The sequence below is a fragment of the Notechis scutatus genome, chromosome 3 (genome assembly GCF_049901735.1).
Source record: "Notechis scutatus isolate UNSWTSFEM ecotype Mainland chromosome 3, rNotScu1.2, whole genome shotgun sequence".
Lineage (NCBI taxonomy): Eukaryota > Metazoa > Chordata > Lepidosauria > Squamata > Elapidae > Notechis > Notechis scutatus.
Window position 1 is genome coordinate 31,361,390 of NC_142011.1, and position 12,978 is coordinate 31,374,367.

The 12,978-nt window shown below is 36.0% G+C and overlaps 1 protein-coding gene across 10 annotated transcripts in view; it reads left to right on the top strand.

Annotated features, from left to right (window-relative positions):
• The window catches only part of EPB41L1 (erythrocyte membrane protein band 4.1 like 1), a 193,676-nt gene that overhangs the window by 176,671 nt on the left and 4,027 nt on the right, over positions 1–12,978 (top strand). For 9 of the 10 annotated variants that reach the window (XM_087959389.1, XM_087959396.1, XM_087959394.1 and 6 more), the window contains 8 exons: positions 2,507–5,254; positions 5,858–5,965; positions 7,131–7,517; positions 8,498–8,584; positions 9,155–9,235; positions 9,995–10,048; positions 11,158–11,253; positions 12,134–12,214. In XM_087959389.1, coding sequence (XP_087815515.1) covers positions 2,507–5,254; positions 5,858–5,965; positions 7,131–7,517; positions 8,498–8,584; positions 9,155–9,235; positions 9,995–10,048; positions 11,158–11,253; positions 12,134–12,214 — 3,642 coding nt within the window. The remainder of the gene's footprint in view (positions 1–2,506; positions 5,255–5,857; positions 5,966–7,130; positions 7,518–8,497; positions 8,585–9,154; positions 9,236–9,994; positions 10,049–11,157; positions 11,254–12,133; positions 12,215–12,978) is intronic. The other variant, XM_087959395.1, reaches the window with a different exon arrangement.

Here is a 12,978-nt window from a genome sequence, read left to right on the forward strand (position 1 = left end):
TAATGTGTAATTATTTGTGATTGTTTTAGAGAAGCAAAAGAAACTAGAATCAGGAGAAGTTTTAGGATTAGGATTATTAAAAATAGTATTAGAGGAATATTAATATAAATATTAGAAGTAGTGTCTAACAGATGAAATCATGAGAGTGCCAAGCTTTCCTTACAGTAATGAATTGTAATATAATGTACCTGTTGGGCTGTCGGTTATATATCTCAGCATGGCACATGACATTAGAATTACAGTTGGAAGATTTGCAAAATGTAGGCATTTGTGATGCTGCCTACAAGATCCTATTATTGCAGTTTTCGTCTTACGTATTAATTATCAATAACATTTTTAAGCAGATAAAAATATTTTAACTAGTAAAGAATGCATGCTAGTATTACCATTATAAAATGAAGTACATAAGAGTAACAATCTAATTCTCTGTTATTCTTCATTCTTCTACCATTATTCTCAGTATTTGCTCTTTACATATGTTTGTTACATAGAGATGATTTAGTTTTAGCTGAGTGTGCTATGGTGGTAATGGGTCTAAATAAAGCATCCAATAACTAAACATCATTATTATTTAAGCCAAGGGTCTTCAAACTTGGCAAGTTTAAGACTTGTGGACTTCAACTCCCAGAATTCCTGAGTTAACATGACTGGAGGAGGAATTCTGGGAGTTGAAGTCCACAAGTCTTAAAGCTATCAAGTTTGAAGTTGCAGAGGTTAAGAAACATTGATTCAAGCAGTTTGGTACTGTTTCTTTCATGTTATATATTCCAGGCTTCTTACTGGTATGATGTACGCTTTATTTTCTTAAGCAAAAAAGGATAGGTATATAGTTTTTACTTACTTTCTTAATTTTGTCTTCCTAATTCTAAACCAGTCTTTTTTCCCCTGAACTGAACTGGTTTGGATAAAAATTTGCTTGGTATAAATTGATTTTATTCAGATTTTCTCAGTGAAGTGGAATATCATGTGAAGCTCTAATTGTGATACTGTATATAATTTTAGTTTTGCAAAACACCATCTTCCATTTTATTTGCTTATTTTAGTGCAATTTTTCAAAATGTTTTCATTTTAAAATTTTGCTTTTTATTCAGTAGATTAAAGGGATTCTCTTTGATCTGATAATTTCCTGTAGGTTTGCACAGTTGCTTTGAAAACAATGTACAAAGAAGCCTCTGGAGAAATCCAGAAACACATCAGATGACTGTTATACTTTAAGTAGATCTGTTTACTCAGTATATAATTTAAATGTGGCTTAACTTAAATATAATTAACCTATTCCAATTATTTTATGTTTTTATTTATTTTCTGTTATTTATGAGCCAAATCAAGTGCCATCCCAAATAAGATTAGGATATGTATATAAAAAGACTTGGTGTTCATATTAAAGTAACAGTGTAAAAAAGAAACTGTTATAATTAAATTGATGCTAAATATATTAATGATTCTCTACTATATTCAAACTTTGATATTCAAATAATTAAACTATAATTGATTTACAGCATTTTGGTATATCATACTATTGGAAGTGGATGCATAAATGTGTGTGTGTGTGTGTGTGTGTTTTCTTAAGTTTTTGCGGGTACTTACATGTATGGTATTCAGCTTTGTTCAGATATTCTCCCACGTCATTATAGTTGTGCTTTTAAAGTTGTAGCAATGTTTCAGCAGAATCTCATCTGCCATCATCAGGCTTCTGTATTATGTTTGTCTGTGAGTCAGACTTTCACAGCTGTTTCAGTGAAAGTCTGACTCACAGATGAACACAATACAGAAGCCTGATGATGGCAGATGAGATTTTGCTGAAACATTGCTACAACTTTAAAAGCACAACTATAATGACGTGGAAAATACCCAACAAAGCTGAATACCATACATGTAAGTACCGCAAAACTTAAGAAAACACACACACACACACACACACACACACACACACATAAAACACACACACACACACACATATATAATTAGAAAATTCTGCTGTAAACATACTTATAATTAAAAACCTCCTTTCAAAAACTCCTATGTATCTCTTAGGCAATCAAATAATTTGAAACCATATACAGCTTCAACAGAATGCAAATCAGCTATAAAAGTACTGTTGTTCATTTCCAAAACCTGACTCTTCTTCATTTCTCATTAAAAACATGTATCCAGAAAACTTACCAGAGTACTCTGAGATCATTTAATTCAAAATATCAGTGCACAACTGGTCAAAAATGCTTGTTTTAAACTACAATAATCAAATTATACTGTTAACAGTGATGTTAGGCATATTTTCAGATGTTGGCAACTAGAAAAGGAGAGAATGTACCTGTTAAAATTTAATTCTCAATTGATCTCAGCTTTGGGATGTCAACATCAGGTTGATAAAGGAAAGATTTATGTAGTCATTTCCTGTGCAATAATGCATGGATGTTGTATCAGGATCTTTGTTATCTATTTAATTATCATCTATTTGAGTAATTTATGTTTAATGCTAATTTTTCTTGCTCCAATTACAATGCAGGGTTCAGAGCATTGGGTTATTATAGAAAAAGGAACTTCTGGGCTGGAAGAGCTAGCACTAAAACAAATTAATAAGACCCAGAAGGAAGAATCAAGTGCAGGTGCCTCAGGAAAGCAAACAGATTTGGACTTCTCAAAAGAGCCCACTGCAGTAAGGGTAACCAAGGCAGCGACAAAGCAAGAGGTGAAAGGAAATGAGGAAAGCAAAATAAAAGTTCGCAGAAAAGCCAAAATGATAGCCAGTCCAGAAGATTTTGAATCATTATGGGACGATGATAAGAATGAGAAAGATTACAGAAAGAAATCTTCTGAGACAGAAAACCTTACTGGGGAAAGAGAAGAGAAAAGCAATAAAATAGAGACAGCACTATTTGGTTCTTGTGAACCTGAGAAGAAAGAAGAACAAAAAGACAAAATAAAAGATGTGGTGCTAGCCTCCACTGAAAATATGCAATGTACTGGCCTGCTCCAATCTAAAGACGGACCAATATGTGCCTCTTTTCATCCAGAGTCTCCAAAAAAAGAAAACAGAATTATAATAAGCGAACATAGGACTTCTTTGAAATCATCAGAAAAAGTTCTTCAGGATACCTCAGATTCTGACTCAGTTAAAACTAAGGTGAAACTAAGTGATAAGACAGCATCTTCTGCTGCTGAACGGATTATCTATTTGGGTTCTGAAGAAACAGATGAAACAAATAATGAGACCAAGGAAATACTTGACCAAAAAAAGAATTGTGCCTTTGAAACGAAGCAAGAAAACCAAATAGAAGAACAGAATTGCATTAGTCTTGCCCCAGTTATAGAAAAAAGAGAGGGAGAAAATGTGCTTCCATTCCCCTTACCCACATATTGTGAAGAAATGTCAGACATCAGCAAAACAATTCTTCAGTCAGAGCAGTCCGAGACTGCAGATGACAAAAACACACTTTCTATTAAGCAATCTTCCAATGAAAAAGAAGTTCATTCATCAATTCCAGGGGAAGGTGTTCCTGTAGAGTCAAATGAGTATGGAATCAAAGATGATCAGGAATGCAGTGCATATTCTTCGACAGATGAAGCCTATGAAAGGGATTCCATAATCCCATTATCAGTGCCTCAGTTACAATCTGGACCCTCCACAAAAGAGGCAACAGCTTATCCTTCTTACGAGCATAAAAAAGGAGTTGATGAAACATATAACAGCAGTCTTCCAGAAGGGAAAAAAGAATATGATAAGAAGGAGGCTGATACTGCCATAGGAACACAGAGCATGATATCAAAAATGTCAGAAAACCAAAGCAAAAGAAAAACTTCAGAAAATCAAAGCAAAAGAAATAAGTTAGAAGAAATGGAAGCTACTCAAATACTTCTTCAAATGGAAGCCAAAGAATGTATGGACTCCACCATGAATTCCTCGCAACACCAGCTTTTCTGTTCTACAAAAATTTCAGCTAGAGATTCACATACATCACAAGATGCAAAAACCAAAAAATTAGCCCAAGAAAAGACTCATGATTCAAGCTGGCCTCTTCAGGACAAATTATCAGAAGGTCAGAAACTAGTCCAAAATAAATATATTAGATCTGAAGATTCCACCAAAGATGAACTTCCTGACTCAGAGCTATTAGCCAAAAATGAAGGTATTGAATTGAACAGTTCAGCCATAAACAAACAACAAATGGAAAGTGGAGCCTTCGTTCATTCTAGTGAACAGGATCAGATAGTAAAAGATAAGTCTACCCTGTCAGAAGATTCAACTAAAAATAAACCATCAAATTCACATAATATGTCAGAGTATGACAGAAACGAGCCTCATGAATTAAATGGGATGGCTAAATATAAATTCCAAGAATCGGCTGAACTCCCAAAATTAGAAGAGGTGGCTAAGAATAATATTTCAGAATGGAAGGACTTAGCTAAAGATAAGCTCTGTGAAATGGATGAGCTGACCAGAGATAATACTGCAAAGTCAGAGGATATCGTTTTAAATCTAGATGAAGTAATTCAGGGTACAACCTCTGGCTTGAAGCAGCCATCTAGGGATAAAATATTAAAGTCTGCCTCTGTAGTTGGTTCTAAACCTTCAGAATTGGAAGGTCATTTTTTTTTAAAAGAAGAACTTGACACTACACAGTCTGTTAAGACTGGGTCACCTGAATGGAACAAAGAATGTTCACAACCTCCTCATGCTATAAAGCAGGACCTGAAACCTGTGCAAACTACACATAATAAACAAAAACCCAATCTGGAACAACTCAAGGTCATAGAGTATAGTACAGCTTCATCTCAAAAGCATAAGGATGCAGATTCATCCACAGAGAGCGCAAAGGGTTTCGTTGAGCATAAAAGTGCAACAAATAAAGAAAATTCCATAGCTTCTAAAATTAGGATGTTTGAACAAGGTGAAATGTACAGCTTACTTTCTGATGAACCAGATGTTGCCTTAACAGGGTTCCATGGTAGTTGTCCAGGCAGTAAGATACCAAAAGATTCATCAAACCTAGAACTACACAAAGATACATTTTTAGAAAACAACTGTGCCAAATTAATAGTGGCTTTGCAACCTTCAGATGGCAAAACAAAAAACCCTGGAGAAACATCAGACACAGTCTACCAAGCTGAAAATCAAGGAACAAGTGAGGGAGAACCATCTCAGCTGTCATCTTGGAAGGAAGATATTTCCCTTGGATCTGAGCAAGGAGGAGAAAGAGAAGCTGAACTGGCTTCTCCTGATTCTGGCTGTGAAATCACTTTGGCAGAAGCTGTGGTAACTCCCACATGAACTGTCCCACTGGAAAGTTCATAAAGCATGTTGTGTGACACGTCTTTATGCATCATGTGCCATGGCTTTAAACATGGCCATTGACTGAAAACTGCTGCTTGCATCCCTTGTCCTTTCTGTATGTGTGTGTGACCTGGCTCAGTTACTGAATGCAAACCTCCTGGCCCAGGCAGCTCATCAGCTTTTGAAGTGTTTCTGTGTGTGAGAGAGAGGGAGAGAAAGGGAGAAAACGTCTAAAGATTTGGCTACCTAGAGAATGTCAGCTGCTAACTTGAAACTAGGCAAGAGTACTATGAATGGAATTGCTGAATGGTAGGATGGGAGGGGATGACATGTCTAGAGCTTTATACCTTAATCATACCCCCATGCATACCCCTAGCAGCCACATTCTCATGCTTCCAGCTTCTTCCTCTTTGCATCTTTTTAATGTTGATCCCCTTTCTGTCTTGGCTTGTGAACTTTCCTTCTCTTTCTGCTCTTAACAAGCTAGTGGCTGGCTGACAGACCAAAGAGCTTCACATTGGTCCAGTAAAGCAATAGTCAAACTCCTTTCTGCTTCATAAAACTAATCCCTTTTCTCTAATCTAGAGCAAATTTCAAGAACCAGCTTGGGAAGAAAAGGATTTGTCAGGCCTATCAGTAAAAGCCTTTCCAAAAGAAGAGAGTTTAAAGGCTGCTCCTCCAGTGGCCCTTCAGGTCTCAGTGCTGTTTTACTAACTGCTTGTGTTTGTGGTGTAAAAGCTCAACCTAAGTGATGGTGAGCCATGCACCACCACCCCTTCTCCTTGCTTACTGAGCTGCTATATATATACTTGTATAATTATATATATTTATTTATGTAGATATATTTGATTCTTGTATATATAAATATATATAAATATATTCCTATCTGTGTTTCAATTACCTTTTCTCATACCTCTGAACATGCCAGAATCTGGACAAAAGGTAATATTTATTTCAATAGGGCTCCTATTCATTGATTTAAATTACTTTTGGCTTCAGACCTAACAGAGAGATTTTTCTGTGAATAAATAATTCTATGATATTTTAATATTATGCTGAAAAACAACCATTGGGCCAGACTGAGTAAAAACTGTAATGCAGTTGAGAGGTATATGTGTAGCCCTCAAAGAAGAGCTAAGAGACATCTCTTTTGTTCTGATTTTTCTTGTCAATTACACTGATTAAAATCCTGCTAGGAGAACACGAAAACATGCTTCCTTAGATGGCTTCTCAGCCACAAGATGAGAGCACTCAACAACACAAGCCCTTTTCATCCAAATGTTATGTTGTCTCGGGACAGATAGCCCTTGTAAAAACTAAAGTGAGGTATAAATAATAAAGGCCCAGAAAAAAAATCATGTTGACTTGATCTCAGTGAAATTGACAAATGCTTTTTCCTGCAATATGTGCAAAGATTTCACCTTTGTTTAAACTTTTTTTTCCTATTACTTCTTTCCTTCTTTTCCCCTCCTTTTGAATGTTTTCTACTCTCTCCTAACAACCAGTGAGCATCTGAGTTTTTTTTTAAACATCTTACAACGTTTGCTCTTTTGCACACACCTCTTCTTCGTATAAAATATCCACTCATTTATCTGGATTGATATTTTCACAATCACGATTTTATTTCTTTCCTGGCAATTTTGTAAGTAGAACAAAACAATCTTTTTTAACCTTGCCTCGTCCCTGTAGAGAATTTGCTGTGAGACGAGTTTTGGTGATCATTTTTGGGATGTGTTTGACACCCTTTATTTGATGCTTCTCTTCACTGTTTCTTTCCCTGTTCATTGCTTCTGATAGCTACCATCTGCCATTCAGTGCTTAGAGCCTTAGCTTCTTTTCTTCCTTTTGTCTCATTCAGAGAGCGGGATTGAGGGAGGGCACAGAGGACAAATCTAAGCTGCCTCGGCACAGGGCTCCTGAAAGTGATACCGGGGATGAAGACCAGGACCAGGAGAGAGACTCGGTCTTCCTGAAAGACAACCATTTGGCCATCGAGCGCAAGTGCTCCAGCATTACTGTCAGCTCAACTTCCAGCCTTGAGGCTGAGGTGGACTTCACTGTCATTGGTGACTACCAAAGTGCAGCCTTTGAAGATTTTTCACGGAGTCTTCCTGAGCTTGATAAGGAAAAGAGTGAGGGAGAAGCAGAAGGTCAGATTTCTACTGAGGAATCTGACAGACCAGCTCCCAAGGAAGATGGTGATGCAATGGATGAAGAAAAGGTTTATCATGTAACCCCAGAAGAGGTACAAAAGAAGACATAATACACAGATGTGTCTAAATGTCTTCATTTCAGTAATGTCTGTCTTGGCATTTGCACCGCTTGATCAGGTGTCCATCTCATATTTGGAAGAACATGCCCACTTCTTAATAGCCCTTTAAAACATTTTACCTTCATAAATGTGACTGTCTTGTCTGCATGATTGTTTCTGACATTCAAATGCATGTTTGTCCTCTGAGGGCATTTGTAATTCCTTTAATCATGAAGTTACATCACACTTTAACCCACTGCATTTGCCTGGCTGCTCCATTGTATTGGGTGTATTGTATTTGTGTATTCTCTTTGTTGCATGAATTCAACAAATAATATGTGTATTAAATATGCTTGGTATTTACACATAATGTAACTAAAAATGAGCATCATAGTTAAATCAAATGACAATTGGCTACTCTGATTCTCTAAATCAAAAAGCAGATACTGTACTGTTAAAATAATTGTCTTTCCAAATTGATTAAAACAAAGGTCACAAATGGAAGAAAACGTAAAGGGGAAACAATGTAAAATTCTAAATTTAGGCAAATGCCATGGATTTATAAGAGCAAAACTGACTTAATCTTTGTTATCATAGTGAAATTGCATTTGAAATGAATAGATTATATTCAAAAACAGGATTCAAAAATTATTCTCTCAACAAATCGTTGGAGTTCTTTGCTTTCTTGCCAATTTGAATTTTAATTCCATTTTTCCAGATTATAATCTTTATTGAAATAACATATGATATAGTTTAAACACTTTCAGTCAGTCTTTTATTATCAAATATGTGCTCTGAGATAATATTCTTGAGCTTAAATAGGCAAGAATTAATTTATTAACCATGATATTTGACAAAATAAGAATTAAAAATGCACATTTTTGGACAGGAAAAGGACTGTTCACAAAACAGCCATATCTGTCATTAATTAATAATATTTGGATTGTCGTCCTTTTTTAAAATCTCTTTGATAGTCCTTCAATCTGAAATCAGAAATGGTAAAGAAAGTGGAAGCAGACAGCTCTGTGCAACACAGAATTGGTACAACAGAAATTACACAGGTAACTTACAATTATTACTTTATTGCACATATAAATTTCTGCTGTAAGTGAAGCACAAATGTGTTTCATAAATCCATAGGAAAAACAGCCCACTAAAATTTTATTTATTTATTTTATTTATTTATTTGTCAAGCACGTATTAGATAACAGATATTATAAGTATAGACATGATTATGAATACATGAAATGGATACAAATAAAAAGAAACATTAGGAGAGGGATGGTAGGCACGTTGGTGCACTTATGCACACCCCCTGCAGACCTCTTAGGACAGACTCAACAATAGACAGTTTAAGGTTAAAGTTTTTTGGGGTTTGGGGAAGAAATTGCTAGTGGAAAAATAATTTATGTATTCTAGTAATATACTCACAATTTGTTGTTGTTTCTAAATACATGTCTGAGACATGAAATGTTCACTCTATAATCAAGTTTTAAGATATATGAATAGGAGACTAAATTGAAGTAACTTACTATCTTATATGAATATATTTTTGTTAATTTGTGTAGAATTAAATGGAATGTGCATTTAACAGCTGTACTTTTGTTGATTTTTACTGTTTCATTTTTCAGGTTGATGGTACCACTACTGATGGAAAAGAGGCAGTAACCACTTTCCACACTGTCAGCCCAGAAACTATATCTACAACCTCAGTAAGTTATTCACATGGAACTCATTAGTACCTGGTCATTTGTCAGCATTGCAGCATTCTCAGTTGAAAGCCTCTGTGATCCTGGGTGGATGTGGGACTCTCTTGTTTATCTTTGCTATCAGCAATCACTTCAACTGCATCTCAGTTCCATTTGGAGACTTTCTGCACTTAGTCCTTTTCCAACTCTCTTGGCCACTTGTAGCCACCATCATTCTTGGCTGATATTTAATAACAAAGGGGAGGCAAAAATGAAAGATCGTGCTCTTTTTCCAATTCCTTCCCCTCTCAGTTAATCTTGACTGGGGTCCTTATATTCATAAGAGATGACTCTAGGTGTTTGACAACTCTGGCCATCTCTCACATAGGCCCTTAAGGGATTTGAGTGAGTCCAAATTATTTTGCTAAAGTGTGACATAAAACATATGAGATATGTGTTAATTAAAAAATGAGCACTGGATTATTCCTAGTTTGACTATAAATAATCACGTAAGAGATGCAAAACATGTTGGGAACTCCTTAAATCCTTTGAATAATATTAAAATGTTAGGGATTACAAACCCTAAATCCCACCTAATGATAACTTTGCTCACCTGTTGGCTTTCAGGATACAGTAGATTATACTTTAGAATAAGTTTTTTTATTTCCCAGAACAAATTAGTGGATGAAACTTACAGTTTTTCCTTATGTCTTTGAGCATCTATCCTCCCTTATCTGATTAGATCCATAAACATACGTTGCAGTGTAAATATTTTTTTTCCAGGATCACAGTACCAAACATACAAAAGGCACTGCAGACCTTCGATCCATTTCTCCAGTAAGTCATTGTTCATATTTTCTGAGGAACTGTCCCATCCTTGTTTCCTAAATCAGTAATAAAATTACAAGACACAAAAGAATCTGAAACAGAAATAGTAGGTCTGATAGATAATTCTTCACTGGACCTGAAAGAATACATAACTGTAGTAGGAACATTCACATTTCAGCCTGGAATGATTAAGTACATAGGAAATAACATATTATTATTCAGATACCATTAAGTGTGACTAATGTGATTCTGGACCTTTTCCTGGGACCCTTATCATGATACTTTTCAGTCAAGATTCAGGCTGGGTTATGGCACTGAAGTGGCATTAGTCATACTTGTGCATGATCTTTGGAGGGACCAGAATGGGGGGTGTCCTTCCTGTATGTCTCAGTTTTTGATACCAACAGTTTTGGTTTCCTTCTGGACAGGTTTAGGAGTTTGGAGGGGAGGCACTGTTTTGCAATAATTACACCCTTTCTATAGTTGTTCCAGTCAGTATTGGTAGCAGGAATGAAGTCTAACTCAAGGTCCCTTCTATATGAAGTACCTGACATCTCATCTCTTTGTCCACTCCTATTTAACATTTACATGAAACAACTGGATAAATTGGCACAGTTTAATGCACATCTCCCCTCCTCAATGATTTACCAGAGAAGGATAGTCAAGCTGTATTTCAAAGCACATGTAAATAAGTAATATCAATTTTGCTGCTTCTTTCAATTCCTTATAAAGGATAATTACTGCCTTAGAAGATGTAGACAATTGTTTCAAAACTTCTAAGTGCTGTAGAACTTCAGAAACTGCAATTGTACCTGGGTCAAATAAGAAATGATTAAGCTGAATACATTGTTAAGATGATTGTTTGATTTTGCGAAATTTCCAAAAACAAATTTCTCGGAACTAAGTTGATTTAAAGTAAACAGTCTGTAAGAGGTCCAATTTATTAGCCCTCAAAAATTTGATTATGATCTTCTTTGGAGCAATATTAACTTTCTCTTCACAACTGTCTTAGAAAAAGCCGAGTATCAGGGTTCATAGCTTAAACCCATGCCTATAACTTCTGTTTTGGAGGAACTGTAAATCTGTTGATGTGGATCATGTTTTGCACATGTTTACAGATTACCAGTGGTGCTGTTGGCAAAGAAGCCTTCACCAGCCTTTTTGGTGCCACTGCAGAAACCCTCTCCACCTCCACAACGACTCATGTTACCAAGGTAAGGTAAGATCAGTGAAAGAGCACAGAATAACAGCTTATTCCAGTGCCCAGACTTACACCACACTTCCCGTGAAGGAACTGGGAAAATATTTATTCTAGATAAGAGGCACATTGTACCTCTCTAAACATCACATCTATCTATATACTATTAAAATTTGTGTGTCTTTAACCTTTAATAGGGCAAAACAGGGCATCATAGGGCAACAGTTTTTGAACCAATGTATCTCAAATGGGCTATTTTACAGAGTATGTCCAAAATCCAGTATCCACTATTTCCTTGGGATTGAAATTTGGCAAGTTGATGATGACTACAGTGCTTTCATGCTGCTGGGCCTCTACCTTGTGATTCAGTAGACTGACCCAGCCATAGTCCTCTGAGACTGGGTAGGCTGGCTGCTCCATTGGCTATTGGAGATTGGGCAGACAACTCCCACCCTAGTCCTTCAGAGGCTGAGTAGAGGACTCCTACCACTGGCTGCCAGCAGGAAGTTAAAAGTTATTCCTGGTTTTGTTTCAATTTTTGTTGTTTTAGTCATTCTGTTTTTTCTGTTTAGGTTAAGGAAATGTCTTTAAAAGGATGATCCAGTGGGTCACAAGTTATCTAATATTCTCCTATAATTAAATGTAGCTTATTTTTTTTACTCACAAGTAATAATTGTCATACATTTCAGTCTAAATCATAATCTATCTTGTTAGGCATTGTAGTTTTTAATGCCACAGTATGTTGCCTGAAGTAGCCAATTGTTGATTTTCAATAAACCATGACTAAGCAAAGCTTAGTTCTGGTGCCCCAGTAAAGCAAAAGCTATCATTCAAAACAGTTTTAGACATGAGATTTACAATATAATGCTAAGTATTTATTTTCTTCTTTATTCCAGACTGTGAAAGGAGGATTTTCTGAAACCAGAATAGAAAAGCGAATCATCATAACGGGAGATGAAGATGTGGATCAAGACCAAGTATGAATGGAAGCTTTTAGTTAGGAAGTTGAACAAAACACTTTTCCTTTTTATTTACGGAGGTGTCATGGTTCAAGATAGGAAGGCAGGAAGGGAGAAAGCTGTGTATGGTGGCCATAAGAAGCTTGAGAAAGAGGCCTCTAACTGCTGAAATGAAATCCAGCAATATGCCCATCTATATTATTGGAGTCTTTAGTATGGTAGAAGCTGTTTTAGCTTATTTAGTTTTTTTCTATAACTGCAAAAAAATAAATAAATGGAAATTTGGATAATCAGGTCAAGTCCTAGAATTCCTGTGAGTGCATTGAATTCCTGACAGAGTTATTGCATGCAACCTTGATACACAATGGTTAGGAAGATCACAATCCCCAAATCTTCCCTTGCTCATGCCTGCTCAGGGACTCATCTAAAAATTTCTCTTGCCCTTTACCATATCTAACGTACATTTATCTTGAAGAACTGATGTTGTATCGATCATGCTTTTATGCAAACACACAGCTCTCTGCACATTCGGGGATGTTTATTATAACAAGATTCAGCACTCTTCTGCTTGAACATGTGAAAGTTCAGATCTTGTATCCCATATTCCAGCTTTTACGTATGCATGCAAATACTTTAAGAGAACTACTATTTCCTCCAGTTCTAGTCACATAGACATAGAGATAACAGTATAAATATATTTGCATAATTTAGATATACTTATGGTATGTAGACCTAATTCACAATATCATGAAAGAGAGGGGGGAAATATTGGGCTCTGTGAG